Source organism: Lampris incognitus, chromosome 18 (genome assembly GCF_029633865.1).
Source record: "Lampris incognitus isolate fLamInc1 chromosome 18, fLamInc1.hap2, whole genome shotgun sequence".
NCBI classification, from domain to species: Eukaryota; Metazoa; Chordata; class Actinopteri; order Lampriformes; family Lampridae; genus Lampris; species Lampris incognitus.
This window is the reverse complement of record NC_079228.1, coordinates 22,225,779-22,247,879: the sequence shown is the minus strand read 5'-3', so window position 1 is coordinate 22,247,879 and position 22,101 is coordinate 22,225,779. Positions and strand designations below refer to the sequence as shown.

Here is a 22,101-nt window from a genome sequence, read left to right as displayed (position 1 = left end):
CAATAAGTAATATTATCACTTAATACCTTCCATATGGATTCATGTTTTCCCTCTCTCTCTCCCTCTCGCTCGCTCTCTCTTTCTCTGCTCCAGAACTCCACGCTGACCATCGAAGAATTTCACTCCAAGCTCCAAGAAGCCACCAACTTCCCCCTGCGACCTTTGTCATCCCCTTTCTGAAGGTAGATAAATACATATACTTTTACAACAGAGAGCCTGCCTGCTTGACCAAATCTGGAAAGCATTTAGCCAGCTCAGACACAGATGTGCATACTTCTGTTCGGATTATTTATGCCTCCTCTCTCTCTCTCTCTCTCTCTCTCTCTCTCTCTCTCCTCTCTCTCGCTCTCTCTCTCTCTCTCTCTCTCTCTCTCTCTCTCTCTCTCCCTCTCCCTCTCTCTCTCTCTCTCTCTCTCTCTCTCTCTCTCTCTGTTGACTGTTGAGTTTCTCTTTTTCAGCCTCTACCTTTGCCCTCACCTCTATCCTGAAAATGTGTTTTGAATCTATTACTGTGTCATTGTGATGTGATTCAGACACACACACACACCTCTCTCTCCCACTCTGACTCTATCTGTCTGAGAAAGAGAGAGAAACTCTCCTTTCTTCTACAGAGATCGAAGTAATCGCGGTGGCAAGGCCGTTCATTCTCCTATCTTTTAGGACCCACAGGTTTTTCGTAAGGTGAAATATGAAACATTCATTGTGAAAACAGGACAAAATGTTGTTGTTGGGTTTTTTTTTGTGTCTCTCTAGTCTGTCTGAACCAGAATAGTTCTCTCTCTCTCTCTCTCTCTCTCTCTCTCTCTCTCTCTCTCTCTCTCTCTCTCTCTCTCTCTCTCTCTCTCTCTCTCTCTCTCTCTCTCTCTCTCTCTCTCTCTCTCTCGGTTTCTTTTGCTCAGAAACTTGCCTAACCCACACTTTAGTGCAGCACAGCATGTCTGGTTTTGGACTGAGGACAATGTCCCCTTTCATTTGCTTGCTTCCAGACTCCTACACCTCCTCCTCTCTCTTTATTATTTCTCGCGCTTGTTTTGTCCATTTTTCTTTCTCCTCAGCCACATTTTCGGCACGTATTCCTCGTTTTTCAGCTATCAGTGCAGTAATACACGAGGACGGCGCGCTCTCCCCGGCATCCAGCCGTGCCCTTGCCCTGGCCCATTGTCACCGCCTGGATTGGTGCGGCCCGGGCAGCTGCCTCGCATCTCTGTTGTCCAGTTTCGGGGTGATAAGAACGAAGAGGGACGTCAATTTTCCCGTGTTTGGTTTGCAAGGGGGCTGATCTAGCGGCCATTTATACAGACTGAGTCATATACGTGTGCATTTTGAACGTCTGCAGGATTTGGTGTGTTGAAATGTTCTCGAGGTGAGACACGGTGTTATGGTTTGTTTTGGCAGCCGACAATGAGAAATGGGTCTGGATTCGGTACTGAGGGACGAACTGCATCTGCGGTTCGGGATGGTGTTATTACAGCGCTAAGGCTGAAGTGGAGATCCATATCAGAGCTTCACTGAGAGATGGAGAGCAGGGAGAAGCTTAGTGCCCGACACAAGGCTCGTTTGTTTCTGTTACACAACTCTGGAAACGTTCTCTCTCTGGCTTTCTTGGTCTCTTTGTAATACTTGCCACTTCTGTTTACCCTCACCCCACTCACCTGCCCCCCCCCCCCCCATTTTTCTCTGCTTCCCTCACGCTCTCTCCCCTGTTTTTGTTTTTGAGTAACAGCCTGGGAGTGAATGCTATTTTGGAAATGAGACAAGGTGGTCTACGACTGTATGCAATCGCTGTAGTTGGTGTGTGTGTGTGTGTGTGTGTGTGTGTGTGTGTGTGTGTGTGTGTGTGTGTGTGTATACTCGTTCTAACCCAATGGGGCCCAAATGGCCCCTTTACGATTGAAAAACCAGAAACCACCTACCTTGTGTGTGTGTGTGTGTGTGTGTGTGTGTGTGTGTGTGTGTGTGTGTGTGTGTGTGTGTGTGTGTGTGTGTGTGTGTGTGCATCTGACATTCATAAGTCTATAGCGTCAGGGCCACCGAGGTCCTGCTTGGCTGTGCACTGTGAAAATTGGTCCCACTAGGATTTCCATTACTGGCTCTTAACGTGAGGCCAAGACACAAAACAGTGCTAAATATCATACAACGTCCCCCCCTGCATCCCTCTTTCTCATACTCACGCTTTCTTCGTCTTTTTTACTCACTTTCCTTGCACCTCTATCCTTCCCTATCTGTCAGCCTGCCGTTCTCCATCCATCCAACAATACTTATGTCTCCTCTCCGTTCTCCTCTCCTCTCCTTACCAGATGGTTAGTGTATCACTGGGACGGCTGCAGAATCAAAGATGCAACTCGTTTTTTTTTCCCCTCCATCGCTCCCTCTCTCTCTCCCTTTCTCTCTCCCCAGTCTAATTTTAGTGGCTTCCCTCTGCGGGGCCTTTAATGCCAGCTACCATATGGTAGCAGAGAGCTGTTGAAGGCAGGGGAGGGGTGTGATGGGGGGCCGGGAAGCATTTATAGGTGCGCAGAAGCACAGCTGCAACAATGCATGTCAGGGCTCCGAGTTTTTCATTACGCTAATGTTAAAACCCCCACCCCACCTCCTCCATCGCCGCTGCCCCGCTTCCCCCCCCCCGCTCGACTCCTCTCCCCTGCCTTTAATACCAAGCCACAAATTAGTTGTAGCTATTTACAGGAAGGAGGCTATCACAAACCACATAGTGCCGGTGATGTAATCCATTATTGGGACCCCTGTGACAACAGACAACAGGCTCACACAGTAACAATGTGTGTCTCTTTTTTTCAAATGATCGGGTGTCCTTTTTACTGTCTGCTGTCCTCTTAACTGTCTTGTCTTTTTTTTTGTGCTTTTTTTTTTTTCTTCCTCGGGCAACATGAAGAATGCAATGAGCCAGAGCCAATCTCCGTAACCGGGCCTTTAGCTAAAGAGAGAGAAAAGCCGTGATATGGAATAAATTACGTTGAAGGACATTTTACAAGTGCACAACCAAATCACCTTGCTTGTTGTCAGCCACTCACGCAGATGCACAACGCTGATGAAGTGCTACACAACCATATCCTAAATGGCTATTTTGGCACGGCTTGACAGAATAACACATTTAGTATTTCCACTGTGAATTATCTGATCTGAGTCGTCGCCAGTGGGCATTAAGTAAAATGTCCCCTTCATGCACGCGCCGGTGCTCCAGGAGCCCCTGCAGAAGCAAACAGCCAGACTTCTGCAAGCAAAAAAGTGATTAAACCTTTTTTCTTTTGTGTTATGACTTCCTTGACTCAGTCTTTTCCTTAACACGTCTTGTGCCTCGGGCAATTAAGATGACCTCCAATTAATGAAAGATGAGTCCACCTGGGGTCAAAGCAATCTATCCCCCCCCTTTTATCAGAGGGTAATTACGATCATAAACTATTAATGGACCATTAGCTCCAGCAGGTAAAGCGAAGGCCGAAACGCTGCCTTTTTCCCCCCTCACTGAAGCAAAGGAAAGAGAGGAAAAAAGAAATTCGGAGATCAAGCAATGGAGGACAAAACAAATGGACCTGAAACTAAGGAAAGATGACGATTTCAGCAGCTCCTCTAATGTTCGCCATAAATAGCCCCCACTCTCGCTCACAACCGGACTGATGCCACACTTTCATCATCTCGCCTCAGAACGCACACCAGCACGTGGCTTTGAAGTCCTTTGCAAAATACCTGTACGACCCCTTTGTTATATGCAGCGAGATTGAAAATCGCGGCCATTTCTTGAAAACAAAAAAAAAAGTCTGAATCTTTGCAGGTGGCACTCTTCCATATTTTCATGGGTCCCCCCCCCCCCTTTGTGAGCTCGAGAGCATCTCTGGGAGTGCTAATGGACTGTGGGCCACAGGAAGTGGTGATTCAGACGTAATGAAGGAAACGGGCCAAGGTGACACTGCAGCAACGGCTCTCTAATGACCACAGCCTTGTGTCGGTGGCGTGCAGGGAAAAGAGGAGAGAGACTTTCATTTTCGTCTCACAAAATGGGGAGATTGCATTGAATATGTATGTCTGTGTAAGGTCAACTTATATATATGACCCATGCTTACTTTGGTTTGGCTGTGTGTGTTATTTACCTTGGTTATTTTCAGTGTTGCTGTGGTTATTTCAATTTGTTTTGATTTATTTTCATGCATATTTTAATGCTGAATTGTTCGGATAAAGAAGACCTTATAAAGGGTGTCTGGGTGTTGTAGCGGTCTAGTTTAGGGTCTAAACCAGTACACTGACCTGATGAACCAGTGCAGGTCCTCCAAAGTGAGAAATCTTAATAGAATTGCCTGTCTTTGGTATCTTGATTTGTAATTGATAACAACAGACGCATGGATTTCCTGTTTCAAGCTATAGCTTTCTTCATGTTCAAAAATCTAGAGTGAGCGGCATAAAGGATGAGAATCCCTGTGTCAATTCTTAAATGAAGTGTTACATCCCTTTCCCCTCTGTCAAGTTGTTGGACTAGTAACATACAGCGTAGCGATGATACATAAGCATTACTTAAGCTCACACGTGTGTTTATGATAGCCATACTGTAACATGTAGACTGCCCACCGAAAAACATTATGACTGATTCTTCTCTTAGAAGAAATTTTCTCAGGGGCGTCCGGGTGGCGTAGCGGTCTATGCCGTTACCGACCAACACGGGGTTCGCCGGTTCGAATCCCCGTGTTACCTCTGGCTTGGGCGGGCAATTGGCTACAGACACAATTGGCTGTGTCTGTGGGTGGGGTGCCGGATGTGGGTATGTGTCCTGGTCACTGCACTAGTGCCTCCTCTGGTCGGTTGGAGCGCCTGTTCAGGGGGGAGGGGGGAACTGGGGGAATAGCGTGATCCTCCCACGCGCTACGTCCCCCTGGTGAAACTCCTCACTGTCAGGTGAAAAGAAGCGGCTGGCAACTCCATAGGTATCGGAGGAGGCATGTGGTAGTCTGCAGCCCTCCCTGGATCGGCAGATGGGGTGGAGCAGTGACCAGAACGGCTTGGAAAATATGGTACTTGGCCGGATACAATTGGGGAGAAAAAGAGGGGTTAAAAAAAAAAGGAGCCCTTATAAATATTGCAACCCCTTGTAAAGGAAATTATCAACCTATGTTGAAATGATGTAAAAGGGGATGTGAGAAATAAAGAATAAGTTTTTAAAAAAAATAGGGAGACTGAAATTACAGTTATGAGCTCTGTCTTCAAATCCGGTAAAGGGGTGAGTCATATTTTCTCTACAAAACGGAGAAGATCATATAGATTTAATCAAGAGGTGAGCAGCGTCTTGGTTAGAGACGTTTGCAGCATCACACCAACGCTGCCTTTGTGTTGTACAGGCCAACCTGCCACTCCTCCAGAGGGAGCTGCTCCACTGCGCGCGGCTAGCCAAGCAGAACCCTGCCCAGTACCTGGCCCAACATGAACAGCTGCTCCTGGACACCAGCACCACCTCCCCGGTGGACTCCTCCGAGCTCCTGCTGGACGTCAATGAGAACGGCAAGAGAAGAACGCCTGACAGGTAGACGAATGGAAACTTCCAGAAAATGTTAAATTTGGTTTGGAATGGATTTGCCGTTTAGCTTTCATATGTGCTTTGACAACTAACAGTCTAAAGTGCGTGGCTGCACAGTGTGGATGTGTATGTGTGTGTTTACCTACACGGATGCAAACTATACAGCAATTTCGGCTTTCTTTTTCAGCCGTGCCTTTCCATCAGGATAGTGTAAGATTAAGAATATGCCCTCAGTGAGAAACACTTGGAGGTGTCATGTTGGCTTTGATTACAGGTGACAAACGATAATTACTTTGCAATTGATTGAGAGTTGAAATCACACAAGTCATAATGTTATCTTTCAATCAAGAGTTTCCCTTGACAGAAAAAAAACGAATCTCTCTTTCATGCTCCAGATGATCGCCTCTTGAGCATTTTATTGACTGGGGCTGTTTACTCCTCCATTACATTCTACCATATGTAAACCCCCTTGAGTCCACCTGCATCCCCATAAACCCATAAACTACTCTGCAGACTCAAGCCGAGCCAATCTAGGTAATGGAAAGATGTGTTAATGTAAGTATGGGAAGTATCTGTCAGCGTGCCGCCGGGCCTCGTGACGTGCTCCGTTGGCCATCTCAGCTCCTGGCCGCAAACTCTTAATGGGGCAGAACCAGCAAGAGGAGAGAGGGAAGAGCAAGAGACATAGATCCAGCCAGTTTCACACACACACACACACACACACGTCCACAGCACAGATAACCAGTGTGCGAGTAGTTTGTATATTGTGAAATTCCTGTATGTTTGATGAATGCCATGTCTATGAGGTCATGTGAGCCTCATCTGTATGTCCGTGCCTGTGTGTATCAATCCAACCCTCTGTCCAAGCCAAACCATACATCCATTTCCTGTCATAGATCACGGTAATGACTCTCTGTTCCCCAGTTTACTTGCTGCGGGAGCAGTGCGAGACCGTTGCCATCAGGGAACACAAAACGCTACTCTGTAGTCCTCCTGTCTTGGTCCCAAATGAGCAAAGACAGAAAAAAAAAAGAAACCTCCTGATCATTGTGTGTGTGTGTGTGTGTGTGTGTGTGTGTGTGTGTGTGTGTGTGTGTGTGTGAGTGAGTGAGTGATTTCAAGTCTATCTATGCTTTTATGTGTCTGTGTGCCATTAATACATTATATTCATGTGCCCTTGAAATGAGAAATAATTCCTGGGGGGATGGAATTTTTAATACAGGCAGGTGAAAAGAAAATGTACATTTTTTATATTTGCTGAGGGACAAAGAAGCCCAATGTGATATTAATAATTCGCACCTCTCCATCCCCAGCGGTTGGATGGGCTTGCTTTTTTTTGTAATACCTGCATATTTCCAGGTAGTGTACTGCACAGGGGAGGGGGTGAGCTTATGGGAAAAGGTGTGTGTGAGGGAAAGAGAACTGTAAAAAGAAATAGAGGGAGTAAGCAGGCACCTGTATTCAGGGAGAAAATGTATGGGTGTTCTGTGTCTCGCTCTGTGTGTGTGTGTGTGTGTGTGTGTGTGTGTGTGTGTGTGTGTGTGTGTGTGTGTGTGTGTGAGAGAGAGAGAGAGACACTGTGTGTGACTGATAGTATTATTGAATCTGTTTCATATGTATACAGCTCTGTGTGTGCACGTGTGTGTGTGTGTGTGTGTGTGTGTGTGTGTGTGTGTGTGAGCCTAGGGAGATGGGTTGATAACACATACAGATGAGGCCCCAGCACCAATACGGCTGGCTAAGCACCTCTTGTTTCTGCTTACCTTCGCTCCACATACCCCACTTATCGGAGCCCCGTGTCTGAACATTGGAATTGGAGCGGGAATCCTTCATTCCAGACTGAGATGCGGAGTCAATGTGTTCTGATTAATACTGTGGTCCACGGGCAACGTGGTAGGAATGTCTTTTTCCACAGTGCACAAAATGTGCAAATATACAGAGCACAGCGTATACATCACGTTTTTCCATAAGCAGCAAGTATGAATGCTGCTCATTACCACAATATATTATGTATGCTGTTCAGCCCTGTAGATACTGGTCTAATCAGATTACTTTGGGAACACTGAGACCATGCATTATGCGAACACCTTGAGCAGATAAAGGCTGTGTGTGTGTGTGTGTGTGTGTGTGTGTGTGTGTGTGTGTGTGTGTGTGTGTGTGTGTGTGTATAGAGTGTGTCTCTATTTGTGTTTGCCAGCATCTTCTGACACTTGCATTTACATGTGATCTCTTTAAAACATTGGCTTTGTATTTATCTAGTGACTTAGATTAGGTGTGCGTGCATACATTAATGCTTATGTGTGGATACTGTACATTTGTTCGTCCCCGTCTGCAAAAGTGGCTGGCTGAGTTTTCATACACTTTTGTTGCTGTAGATTTAGATGTAGATTTGAGCATTGTTGCAGCTCAAAGGCTGGGGAGATGATAGTGTGATGGTGGTGTTTGTTTGTGTGTGCGCGTGTGTATGTGTGTGTGTGTGTGTGTATGGGGGGAGGTGCAGGAGCCGCAGAGGGAGGAAGGGAAGGATGGAGGGAAGGAGCATATGGACAGCCATGGATGAGCATTAGGAGCCCATAAAAACAGCTCATTAAGAAGTTCAATCTGTTCATCAGAGAGAGAGATATGGGAGGAGAGAGGGAGAGAAAGAGAGATAGGCAGGGAAGAGAGATGGCGAGGAAGAGGAAACTGGGGATTTCAGATAGTGTGTGTGTGTGGGGGGGATTTAACTGCGAACTGACAAAGCTGAGAACACACACACACACACACACACACACACACACACACACACACACACACACACACACACACACACACACACACCTGGCCACATTAATCTTCAGAAGCAGGCTAACAAAAGTCCACCTGATCCCCTGGAAGCTACTCATTTGTATATGAAGGAATGTGTGTGTGTGTGTGTGTGTGTGTGTGTTTTAGTGGGATTCTTCTTTTTCCCTTGGAAGAATCTCAGTAAGATGCCAAGCTAATGAAGCCTTAATCTAGGCAGTCCCAACACTGCAGATCATATCAATAAAACACGCCACACAGCTGTGACGCCGTTTTCAAATTTGACCCCCAACTGTAATGTCCCTTTTATCATTGCCCCTCTTCCCTTTGTTCGTGTTGTGCAATAAAGCAGATGTGTAGTATATGTCATAGTTAAAAGAAAAGAGATGTAGCAAATTGGAAAGAATAAATGGAAACAATCAAATTCCATAATGAAAAAGGTCTTTTCACTCACTTGAGCGAGAAGGGATTCGGTTAATAAAGATGGTGTTTTGTAAACAGCAACGGAGGCACATTTGGTGGATAAATAAGGATGGTGTGAGGGCGTCCGGGTAGCGTAGCGGTCTATTCCGTTGCCTACCAACACGGGGATCGGCGGTTCGAATCCCCGTGTTACCTCTTGCTTGGTCGGGCGACCCTACAGACACAATTGGCCGTGTCTGTGGGTGGGAAGCCAGATGTGGGTATGTGTCCTGGCCACTGCACTAGGTTGATGAATAATAAGAATAGTGTGATCAGCCCGACTACTGGTTCAGTCTCATTGTACGGCAGCTCACAGTGACTTTGGACATTCAGAGAGTAGCCAGAAATGTTGCAGGCTGTCTGTAAGATATCTGTTCACCACCAGCTCCCAGAAATGTTGGAAGACGCGAGGCACACATTGTGTTTGTGCAGCCACTAGTCTGTGCATTTACATTTTGGAGAGGAAATCTCTGTTTTGGCCTTCGACACCAGGGACTGGTTGCTTTTCCAATACCAATTAATTCTTTAAGGTTTTTTTGGATGCCACTTCACTCCACATTTAGACCACCTGTGCATTTATTTTTTGCATTATTTTAGAGGTTAACATAAAGTTTACTTGACAGCTGACTGGGTAGCACAACTGCTGCTAGCATAGGTGTGTTGATGACTACGAAAGCACAACTCCTCTTTGTCTTTCCACCCAGAACCAAAGAGAACGGCTTTGAACGAGATGGTTCCCTGCACCCAGACGTACACCCCAGCAAGCGGCCCTGCACCATGAGCCCCGCTCAGCGTTTCAGCCCATCCAACGGACTCTCCTACCAGCCCAACGGCCTGCCCCACCCTGCTCCACCTCCTCCGCAGCACTATCGGCTTGATGATATGGCCATCGCCCATCACTACCGCGACACGTACAGACACCCCGCCTCCAACCACCGCGAGATTCGAGAGAGGGCCCGGCCCATTGGTGAGGATACGAGGGGAGAAGGGCTGGGTTTGCCGTACACACAAAGTGTATGGATGCAGATATTTATATTTAATGAGGACACAAGGATACTATGGCAGCATTAAAGAGTCACGTCAGAACCACTTTTGCACAGTTCCTACATCAGTTCTCCCAGTGTTCATCACCTTGACACTGAAAACATGAACCAGACTTCCCCATTTTAAGTTGGAATATAATAATGATCATACCTTTTAATTGGCAGACGTTGCTTGACGACACTTAAGCAGAGTGGATGTTTGCTGTCACAGTTCTAACAGATGAATGGACGTCTCCCCGGTCCCAGAAAGCATAGTCTACCGATATCATTGGAGTCTGTCAGGCATCTATATGCCCTTCAAGATATATAAGTACAGCGCAGGAGCCAATTCAGGCACTGTCAAAGTTTAAACTCACTTGGAAAGAAGTCTTGATGAGGCTGTATTGATGACACTGGCCCTGCTTCTAAAAATAGGAGGGACATTTACCATGTCTAGCCACTTGTGATGGATCTCTGTTGGACTAGAGGCTCAGGCACTGGAGCCCTGCAGCTAGGAGGGGGGGGGGGAGAGAGAGAGAGAGAGAGAGAGAGGGGTGGGGGAGGGAAAAGAAAGAGGAGAGAGAAATGGAAGGAGAGTGTATCAACCAGGCAGCACATGAAGAATGGACAAAAACGATGAGGGCAGTGGAGAAATGGAGGAATGGTATATTGTAGCTCAATGTTAAACTGACGTGCCCTTTTTATTTTAATGTATCTTCTTTGTGTCTCTGTCTGTCTGTCTCTGTCTGTCTGTCTGTCTATCTCATTCTAATAGGTATGCATACAGGGACCAGGCAGGAGGAAGTGATTGACCACAGACTGACAGACAGAGAATGGGCGGAGGAGTGGAAGCACCTTGACCATGTAAGAAAAGTAATAACATTTTTATTACTATACCCTACAGTCCTGTCTGTGAGCAACAGTGATTCTCATTAAAGTTGTAGCCATAGATAGTCAGCCACATATTTTATGCTATATTATATTATATTATATTATATTTGAATTAATGGCAGAGTTTGAGTAGAGTGCATGTGTTTGAGTCTGTATGCCAGTCATTTGCTTGCATGTATTGAATACATTGCATTGCATATACACTGCAGTATACAGTGCTTGTACAGTGTGTATTTATCCCTGTTTTTCTCTTTTGCTTTCTAAATTTCAAGTCAATTTGGATGTGTGTAGCTTTTTAGGAGGGGGTAAGAATGGATAGTGGGGCATCCGGGTAGCGTGGCGGTCTATTCCATTGCCTACCAACACGGGGATCGCTGGTTCGAATCCCTGTGTTACCACTGGCTTGGTCGGGCATCCCTACAGACACACTTGGCCGTGTCTGCGGGTGGGAAGCCAGATGTGGGTATGTGTCCTGGTCACTGCACTAGCTCCTCCTCTGGTCGGTCAGGGAACCTGTTCGGGGGGGCAGGGGAACTGGGGGGATATGATCCTCCCACGCGCTACGTCCCTCTGGCAAAACTCCTCACTGTCAGGTGAAAAGAAGCGGCTGGTGACTCCACATGTATCGGAGGAGGCATGTGGTAGTCTGCAGCCCTCCCTGGATCAGCAGAGGGGGTGGAGCAGCGACCGGGATGGCTCGGAACAGTGGGGTAATTGGCCGGGGTACAATTGGAGAGAAAAGGGGGGAATCCCCCCACCAAAAAAAGAATGGATAGTGTCATCTTTGTTAACACAAAAATTCTTAAAATGTACATGTATACCTTTCAGTTACTGACCTCCACACCACTATCACCGCCACCATCATCGTTGTTGAAATTCAATACATCTCTTCATGTTTTTTTGTGAGAACTCAGTGCCTTGTCCCCTCCCCATCCACCCCCAGCTGCTGAACTGTATTATGGACATGGTGGAGAAGACACGGCGCTCACTTACCGTGCTGCGGCGGTGCCAGGAGGCCGACCGGGAGGAGCTCAACTACTGGATCCGACGATACAGCGACGCCGAGGAGCTGAAGAAAGGCGCCACCAGCGGCCAGTCTCGGCAGCAGAGCCCAGCCGGGCAGGACAGCGCGACTACAGGTAGAGTACAGCACACACTCTTCTAGTGGAACCTGTAGTTGTGAAAATACCTGTATCTCAGAGAGACATTTTACAGTCAATTTTATTGAGAAACTCTCTGTGACTTTCATTTTCACTGATGAGCCAAAACATTATGACCACCTGCCTAATAAGGAATTGGTCCTCTGTGTGCCGCCAAAACAGTGCTGACCTATTGAGGCATGGACTCTACAAGACACCTGAAGGTGTCCTGTGGTATCTAGCACCAAAACATTAGCAGAACATCCTTAAAGTCCCGTAAGTTGTGAGGTGAAACTGCCGTCAATCGGACTTGTCGGTCCAGCACATCCTGCGGATGCTCATTTGAATTGAGATCTGGAGAATTTGGAGGCCAGGGCAAGACCTTGAACACTTCATCATGTTCCTCAAACTATTCCTGAACAATGTGTGCTCTGAGGCAGGGTGCATTATCCTGCTGAAAGAGGCCACTGCCATCAGGGAAGACCATTGCCCTGAAGGGGTGCACCTGGTCTGGAATGATGTTTAGGTAGGTAGCACGTGTCAAATTGATGTCCACATGAATGACCCAGGTTTCCAAGAAGAAGATTGCCCAGCGTATCACACTGCCTCCAGCAGCTAGTCATCTTCCCACAGTGCTTCCTGGTGCCATCACTTCCCCAGGTAAACGGTGCACTCCTACAATGGACTACACCTACATCAGACCAGATGACCTTCTTCCACTGCTCCATGGTCCAGTTCTGACACTCATTGGCCCATTGTAGGGTCTTTCGACGGTGGACAGGGGTCATCATGAGCACTCTGACTGGTCTGCAGCTACGCAGCCCCATACACAGCAGGGTGTCATGCACTGTGTGTTGTGACACATTCCTCTTGCAACCATCATTAAAATTTTCTGTAACTTGTGCCATAGTAGACCTTCTGGCATTTCGGACCAGATGAGATAGCCTTCGTTACCCTCGTGCATTGATGAGCCTTGGGCGCCCAACACCCTGTCGCCAGTTTGTCCTTTCTCGGACCACTTTCAGTAGGTACTCACCACTGCTGACCAGGAGCACCCCACAAGTCTTGTTGTTTCAGAGATGCTCTGACCCAGTCATCTGGCCATAACAATTTGGCTCTTGTCAAAGTCACTCAGGTCTTTACGCCTGCCCATTTCTCCTGCATCCAACACGCTGACTACAAGAACTGATTGTTTGCTTCCCATCTAATCTACCCAGACCTTGACATGTGCCCCTGTTTGGAGATGATCAACGTTATTCAGTTCACTTACGAGTGGTCATAATGTTCTGGCTTATCAGTGCATACCAAAAACTAAGCTTTGTTAACTTAAAAAAAAATTGCCAGGTGATGAAACCTTTTTCAATGTCAACCCCTCTGGATTTCTTTTAAGTTGAGCTGCTGGTTTTAAATTCTCCACTATGCCTTCCATTTAGAATCATTTTTTTCTTTATGGGTTATACATTTTAATCACTGTATTCTTTTAATCATTGCTCAAGGTAATGATGCCTTAATCCTTTTTAAGAAACCATTGGGACTGACCTAACGGTTAATACAATTTGTCCTACAATCAAGCTGCCTTGTGCTGTATTTAAAATTTGGCTGTCTTTAACTAGATGATGTCTTACTGCTAATTACGTGTGTGTGTGTGTGTGTGTGTGTGTGTGTGTGTGTGTGTGTGTGTGTGTGTGTGTGTGTGTGTCTTTACAGAAATTCACAGGGAGCTGTTGCACAGGCCTGTGTCTTCAGGCTACGTTCCCGAAGAAATCTGGAAGAAAGCTGGTGAGCAACGCTTCCATATCTGTCATCACACACACTTAGACACACAGACATGCACGCACACGCACGCACGCACAAAAGCACGCACGCACGCACACACACACACACACACACACACACACACACACACACACACACACACACACACACACACACACACATATACACCTCACAGTCAATGTTATTCTTTTTGCCATGTGTGGAAATCAAGGCCATCTTTTTCACCCAGACGACTTTCAAGGCTGGCTGTGGATGAGAGGAGCTCCTTTAAACTCCATTCCCCCCCCCCCCATCCCAATGTCGCCTGCTGTCTGCAGCCTCCTCCCCTGGCAGACTTGGATTAATGTGTCATGCTGCTCTTGGAAAACCATTTATATTTGATGCCGTACAATAGGAAGTTAAAAGATAGAGTTTCACCGAGCCAACCCCCCTCCACACACTCATATTCCAAATATGATGTCAGGTCGTAAAATCTTTTTACTGCGCTGGCTGAACAAGGAATATAAGTAGCCTCTACAGTTAGTCCAATGGTTAAGCTGTTAAAAATATGGTAGCTTGACAAGAGATGTCCTATTTCCTTTTGGCTGTTTTGTAACGTCTTATTGATGATAGAATTACAACTTAAAGATTTGAGTTTTGAAGCTAATTTATACACGTAGCAGTTTTAAGTAGCTGCCATGTCAATAGTTTTTATTTTTTGTGCATGGTAAAAAAAACATTATCTCATCCCTTAAATGCAGCTTGAAATACCATTATAGCTATTCTGGAAAACCAAAAGAATTTTCTGGAAACTGGACAGGGTCCAATGCTTGAGGAATCCACTTTGTATTCACAGCCAGTGATACAGTATATCTGCTTTTTAAACCCCCTGGAGAAAAGAAATTGTCCCCTTGCTTGACCAAGCATGATGTGTGAGATACTCAGAACAAGTAATATGCATTTAAATTGAATTGAGTATCACCATCGGGACTCCACCAGCTCTTCCCTGCTCTCCCCTCCCATTCCCAGCTTAGATCGATCTTCCATCTGAAGCATTTGGCGTGTAATCACAATTCCATGCACAAGGCATATATCACACAGCGGCTGGGCAATTTCCACAACTTCAGCTAGCACAGTAGGTTAAAGACAAAACCACCCTGCTTTAACAATTCAGCTCAATCACAATGGAGAGAAATCGTCGCGAGCTTTGAAACGGCACACTTTTCGCCCAATATTGAAAGCACAGATCTCGATGTTTGCAATAGGAGAGTACTCCGTGCAACTGGATGGATGACACCAAAGCACTTGAAAGACAGGGATGCCAAATTAGCAAGACTTAAACATGCACGTCTTGTCTCCGGGATAAATGGAGACAGCAATTTCTCATTCCCTCTGCATTATTTCATTTTTGAGTCTTTGTGGTATCCTTTCACTTCAGTCTCGTATTTTTCTAGCCGAGGAGAGGCTGATTTAAATGTGACCCAGGGAGAATTGCAAAATAGGATTTTTAACACAATGGAGTGATGCGGTGAATACATCTATTTGAATTGGGCAAAATGTTTACAGTTGGTGATAAATATTCAAGCACCTTGCGAGGTGTCCTACCAGTTTCCCACTTCCCCTCTCCACATGGGCCTCTGGGATCACAATAGAAATGCATAATTTAAATATAAATTGCTTGATTTGCATACACAATTAGTCAAGTTACAAGCTTGATGGGAGCAAACAAAAAAAAAACCCTCCCCTGCGTTGACATGGGGTTGGAATTCCACCGCTTAACACCCATGCGGCAAGGTTATTAAATGCAAAAAAGCCAGTTAAAAATAACACATTTCCCCCTGCTCAAAAGCCCATTTCGATGGGTTTATGTGGTATTGCGTTATGGCGTTGTCTGGAAGTTATTTGTCAAATTTAAGGCTTCAAAAATTCATGATTATTTTGCCTATGCATCTTTATCAACAACAGAAATCATCATTTCAAGCAAATTTTTTTCAATTAGCCACACATGCCAACTTTGAACACCGCACCCGCTTTTTAGTAGATCAAACCAATTAAACATGGCACAGTCACTGTCGTAAGGGTGTACTAATTAGTCAGGGGTTCAAAGCTGATAATTATAGATGATTTAGCTCTCGGTTGATAAATATTACTTCCTGAATGCCTGAGTACCTCAAGTAAGGAAATTGTTGAGGAATATGCAGGTGCGACCCAGTATCCTATATTCACTTAGACCACTTAGATTTGATGTCGGTTCAAATTTGTTGCAGCGAGCAACAAATTGCTGGTTGCTGGTATCTGCGGGATGTTGCACTGGAAACAAAGGTTTCCTCCCAAAAGCATTTCCATCTCCAGCAGTTGGTGTTATCCCCTTTAAAACAATCTCTCGTGTTTTCCCTACAACGACAAAGTGTTTCTTTTTCAGATTTTTTTTTCTCATGTAAAAGGGATTGACAATCAGACATCAGTTTTAATGCAATCTCGCAGATGCGTCACATATAATTATTCAGCGAAGCAGCTTTTTTTTTTGTGAATCTTTTGAGAAGCACAGTCCTACTAGATAGCTCTGCTGCAGAAGAAAACTGCATCTGCCTTTTTTTCCAGGTATTTAGAGAAACAAAATGATTCCTAGATTGGCAATTGCCAGTTTTAGAGGTTTGGATGGGTTTTTTTTCTCCCACATCCAGAGTCCCCAAACTCCTCTGCATATAATGTGAACATTAAAGGAGAACTCCTGCATTGACAATTTTTAAATTCTTCAACATGAAAAAGCCAGAAAGCTACGACTCAAAGTTGTGATGTTATTGGATATATTATCTGTTGCTGCTCCATAGAGAATGCAGACTCGGGGATTGGGGTGGCGTGGCGGTCTATTCCATTGACTACCAACATGGGGATCACCAGTTTGAATCCCCTTGTTAACTCTGGCTTGGTCAGGCATCCCTACAGATGCAGTTGGCTGTGTCTGCGGGTGGGAAGCCAGATGTGGGTATGTGTCCTGGTCGCTGCACTAGCGCCTCCTCTGGTCAGTCAGGGAGCCTGTTCGGGGGGAGGGGGAACTGGGGGGAATAGCGTGATCCTCCCACGTGCTACGTCCCCCTGGTGAAACTCCTCACTGTCAGGTGAAAAGAACCGGCTGGCGACTCCACGTGCATCGGAGGAGACATGTGGCAGTCTGCAGCCCTCCCCAGATCGGCAGAAGGGGTGGAGCAGAGATTGGGATCGCTCAGAAGAGTGGGGTAATTGGCCGGAAACAATTGGGGAGAAAAAAATCCAAAAAAAAAAGAGAGAGAGAGAATGAAGAGTCATGGCACTGCTGATAGTACTGCTGAGGATAAAGGTACAGTTTAGATTTGAAAGTGCCCAAGTCACCAAGACACCAGTTAACGCTTAGTATTCTGGCATTCTGAGAATTACTCATTTTCATCCATCCGTATTTGGGCAGCCCTAGAAAATAGAAAATTACTACAGCATGCTTCTCTTGAAAAAGGGGGTGTCCCAAAAGACAGGAGGCAATATGCTAGACTGTATGCACCCTGGCTGTAGACACCCGAGTCCTTAACACCCTGCTGCCCCACTCTTTCCAGAAGAGGCGGTGAATGAGGTGAAGCGCCAGGCCATGTCAGAGCTGCAGAAGGCTGTGTCGGAGGCAGAGCGCAAAGCCCACGAGATGATCAGCAGCGAGCGGGCCAAGATGGAGCGCACGGTCGCGGAGGCCAAACGGCAGGCGGCGGAGGATGCCCTCTCCGTCATCAACCAGCAGGAAGACTCCAGTGAGGTTCGGGCGCCACACACACACACACACACACACACTGCACTAACTTTTTTCTTTTTTTCGGGGGGGGTGGGGGTTAGTGTACTTGCTGGCTGCCAAGCGTCGACGATTCCAGTGACTTCTTCCAGTAAATGAGAAAGATCATATGATCTCCCCTTCCAAAGGCTTGTCTTATCTGATTTTCCTTTTACTAACAGCAAATTATTCGACCGTTGAAGAATCAAAGCGGTGGGCGACTATTCACAGCTTTGCCAGGGATCATGTAAATGGAGGTTATTTTGGAAATAGAAACAGAGAGCAGGACGAGATCAGTGTCATTATTTCAACTGAGAGGAAATTCAAGAGAAAGCTGTTATTTGCCAATCACCGGCTGAGACCCTGACGATTAATCAGTTAAGTGAGAGGGAAACGCAGCTCCCATCTGACATTCATCGTAGGAGTTGATGTTTTATATGGGCGCAAGGGAGGTGAGCCCCTGGAGGTGACTTTTTCAGAATGCTATTTGTAATCTTCGTCTCCTGTTTCCTGTGAATACGCAGCGGCCCTGCCATAGTCGCTCCCTCTGTGGTTTCCAAGCTATATACAAAGAGGCCCTAAGTGTAATTCAAGATGGGTTTTTGATGTGTGTGATTGGTTTTGAACTTAAAACGCCGCAAATCATTAAGTCAAGTGTAATCTGCTGCAATCATATCTGATTCTAATTTTTCTAACTTTCACTTGGTGTTTGTTATTTCTCCTTGTGATGTATGGAAGCAGTTAGCATAATTCAAACATTAATGCACGTTGGAAAAATGCAGTCCCACAAGTGCATTTACAATTTACGCATGTACGTATAAGCACTTTAAAGCGCAAAAGGAAAAATCAAATGTATTCATTCTATTTATTATCCTGTTTGCATGTTGACTGACATTATTAAAATGAAAATAATCTATAGGTGGCAGACAACTATAACAGTGGTTCCCAACCTAGCCATTAAGTTCCTCCCGTCCTGCAGCTTGTCATTGTAACGGTGCATAGGTAGGCCTGCTTGTATTTACTCAACCAGTCAGCACAACCAGTTATGTCAGATTTGGCTTACCTGACATAATTGAGTGCAATGATTTGAAAGATTGAGTAACCACAAGCAGGCCTACCTTTGCAGGGTTATGAGAAGCTGCAGGATAGGGGGTGCAGTACTTGGGGACTGGGATTGGGAAACACTAAACTATAATATGATAACAATAATAAGTTTATATAAATGCTTATCTGACTGCCAATCTATAGCGGGTGTGGCTGTGAAATGTTCATTAAGACATACTATTTCCTAACTCTCTGTCTCCCTGTGTTTATGCAGAGCTGCTGGAACTGTGGCCGCAAGGCCAGTGAAACTTGCAGTGGCTGCAACACGGCACGCTACTGTGGCTCCTTCTGCCAGCACAAGGACTGGGAAAAGCATCACCATGTTTGCGGCCAGACTCTCCAGGCTCAGCAGCAGCAAGCCAGCCAGCAGCAGGGAGGTGGTCCAGGGCCTGAGACCCCCGCCCCCATCAGCTCCTCTGCCTGCACCCCCAGCAGTGGGGCCGGCAGCCCGGCCGCTACTCCTCCCACTGCAACCCCTCGCTCATCCACCCCCGGCACCCCTTCCTCCTCTGCCCTGGATGGTACGCCACGTTAAGGAACTCAGCTGGAGGATGGTGGCGAAGCCTGTCCCATCCCCTAGGGCGTGGCACCAAGCCCTCTACCCGCCAAACAGCATGACTGTCTAAATTGCCTCGCAAAGATGCTAAGCTAATGTGGCTAAACGGAAAGAGGTGGCGATGCTTCTGTCTATCTTGCAGTGTTGTCATAGCAGGACTAGGAGAAGGGCCATAATCGGGTCATATTGACTTGCCATGAATTTAAAGGAACACAAAGATATTCTTTGTTTTTAATGAATTAATTAATTATCAGCGTACTTTTGTTGTTACTATTGCTATTCTCGTTGTCTATTGCTTGTTGTTGTGGCTGTTGTTATCGTTGTTGATGTCATTGTTACTTATCTTCCTTTTTTCATGTAAATATGAACATAAGAAACTGAGCAGAGATAGTCGTGAACTCAAGACAAGTATATCTGACCTCCCCTTTTGATTTTTTTTTTCTTTGGTTTATTTTTCTTTTTTTCTTCCTTGAAAAAGATGATTATTATTTTATTCCTGTACCGGGGACATGAAACTAGTTGACCTCAAGAAGACACTTTACCAAACAACATACCAAGAGAACATAACTAGCTAGTAGAGCAATTCAACTCACCAATATCTTATGTAAAGAAAGATATTAACATTTAAATAACGTGAAAGACATATAGACGGATGGACGGACAGACGACAAGCAGGAGGGATGGACAGGTGAGGGGGATGGACTGAATCTCTGGACTACAGACCCTCCATGGAATAGGCAGATGTGCAGCAGATTGTAAGGAAAGCCAGCTGTTCATCTGATGTTATTTCCCTCTGACTTGTAATAATATCCAGGTCAGTGGGCTGAGAAGTACAAATGTCTTTCCCCCGAACAATGTAAAAGGAGGACTTACTGGACAAGGTAAAAAAAAAAAAAACAATTCGCCTATCGCACATGTGATTGTGTATAAGAGTACAGTTCACATGTGGATATTCAGTGGGATGTGGATGCTCATAAACAGGAAATGAAGTCATCACCCCACTAGTGAGACTGTCAGCCGATGGGCCATTTACACTTCAGAGCCCCCAGTACAGAAAACTCAGTCGGGAGCTCAATCTCCTCCACTCACGTTCCAGTCCTGTCTCAACTCTCGCTCTGAAAAAACATTTTCACCTTCCTTTGTCCTCTTTCTTCCCTTTTTTTCTGTAGATGTCATTGTGTTGAACACTTCTGTCCTGTGGTGTCACCAATGGTTATTTATTGTGTATGTATTGAACAATTGTGACGATGCATAGTACTTCAGCCAGTCACAACTTTACATCCCCAATCTCTCTCTCTCTCTCACTCTCTCTCTAGCTGGTGCAAAAAGAGAAAAAAAAAGAAGTGTTATCTCTTTCTGAGCTGCTTTTCTATTCTGTCATGGTAGACCCCTCGTAGTTTTTTTTTTCTTTGTCCTTGAGAAAAGACAAGCTATATCTCAGAGCTGCTACTTGAGTCCGACCCAGATCTTTTCTGAGAACTAGCATGTTACGCGGAATGCTAACCTAAATGTTTTGTACAAGGGGCATACATAAATGTATTTGCACTGTCAGACGTTATTTCAGCATGCTTCTTTTCAGCATACTTGTTTTGTCAATATAGAGCCATACTTCATAAGCCAATTTTTGTATGTAGTGATAGCGTATCCGTTCTGTGCAGGGTTTTATTCTTTTTCTTCCCTTTTTTTTTTGTTTTGGGGGGGGGGGGTAAAGTTGGAAAAATGTAAAATCATGAAGACCCACATATTGTTAACATTTTTCTCTTCAACATGCTAACAATGGCCGTCATAACTTTTCTTTGAATAGTTACAGACAGTGCATGCACATTACTGAACGCTTGTTAAATATTTGTTGTTATTTTTTAGGAAAAAAAAAAGACCAAAAGAAGGTTGGAAAAAAATTAACTGTATGAAACTAACTTTCCAAATGCAGAAGTGTAGACTCCGATTGACAGCTTTAACATTGCAGAGCACCAGGTAACACACAGTATTAACACAAAAGTTAACAAAAAAAAAAAAAAAAAAACACACACACACACAAAGACAGCCAAAGACTGACACCAAGGACCAAAATCCTGACTTAGATGATTTCAAGAGGTTGGTTCACGGACACATTTGATTTTTGATTTTGTGTGTGTGTGTGTGTGTGTGTGTGTGTGTGTGTGTGTGTGTGTGTGTGTGTGTGTGTCTATGGCTTTGTCCGTGCAGTGTTGCAGCAAAGGCAGTTTCAGTTTTATGTATGTTGTAAAAGGTTTCATATATTTTAGTCCTCTTTAGTGAGAGCGAACCAGTGGCAGTCATCTTGCTTTGATAAACGGAAAAAAAGTGTGAATGGACACGAGGGACATTTCACAGCAGTGTTACATTTGAACTGGAGCAATAATAACAAATGTGACATATTACACTTAATAACTTCTGTATCCAAATGTACAGTTGTACTTTTTTGCATCACACGAATGGCAAACTGCTTTACACAATGATCCTAACACGAGGCCGGGCTGCAGTTTTACTGTCATTCTTATCCGCATGTGTCAACTTTGGTCTTAGGAAAACATACCTAGTTGCAGTTTTTTTTTTCTATTTCCAAAACAACAAAACTTTTTATTGACAGTAAGAGAGCACTTACCCCGACGCACACACAGGCTCTTTCCCCACAACACCTTGGTGCTACACAGAAGCGCATGATGAATTCTGACCTCAAGGAAAAACTGGGAGGCCCACAAAGGTTTTGGTCACACCAGAATCTCCTCCCCTTAGAACTTCCTCAGCTCTCCCTTCTTGTCGAAATGAGAAGAAGAAGAAGACGAAGAAGAAGAAGAAGAAGAAAGAAAAACACACTTGCATTCTTGACTCTAAAGGGTTAAAAACGATCCAAAAAGGTGTCTGACACCCACTCACAACTCCTCAGAAGCTGTGAAGAAACAGCCAAGCTGTTTTAACACTAGTGTATTTGAAAGTGTACAACAAATATGTGTGTGTTCATTGTTATCAGGGCAAAACCTGGGTAAAAAAAAAAAAAAAAAAAAGGGGTGAAAAAAGCAACAAAAAAATGAAGAGGAACATTATCGGTCTACCTTTTCTTTCTTCCC

The 22,101-nt window shown here is 45.2% G+C and overlaps 1 protein-coding gene across 1 annotated transcript in view; it reads left to right on the top strand.

Annotated features, from left to right (window-relative positions):
- The window catches only part of runx1t1 (RUNX1 partner transcriptional co-repressor 1), a 26,586-nt gene extending 5,683 nt beyond the window's left edge, over positions 1–20,903 (top strand). Inside the window, 9 exon segments of the mRNA XM_056297911.1 lie at positions 94–160; positions 163–182; positions 5,340–5,521; positions 9,466–9,728; positions 10,559–10,647; positions 11,618–11,813; positions 13,521–13,592; positions 17,153–17,343; positions 18,674–20,903. Of these exon segments, the coding sequence (XP_056153886.1) occupies positions 94–160; positions 163–182; positions 5,340–5,521; positions 9,466–9,728; positions 10,559–10,647; positions 11,618–11,813; positions 13,521–13,592; positions 17,153–17,343; positions 18,674–18,994 (1,401 nt within the window). The 3' untranslated portion in view covers positions 18,995–20,903.
- The last annotated feature ends 1,198 nt before the right edge of the window (positions 20,904–22,101 follow it).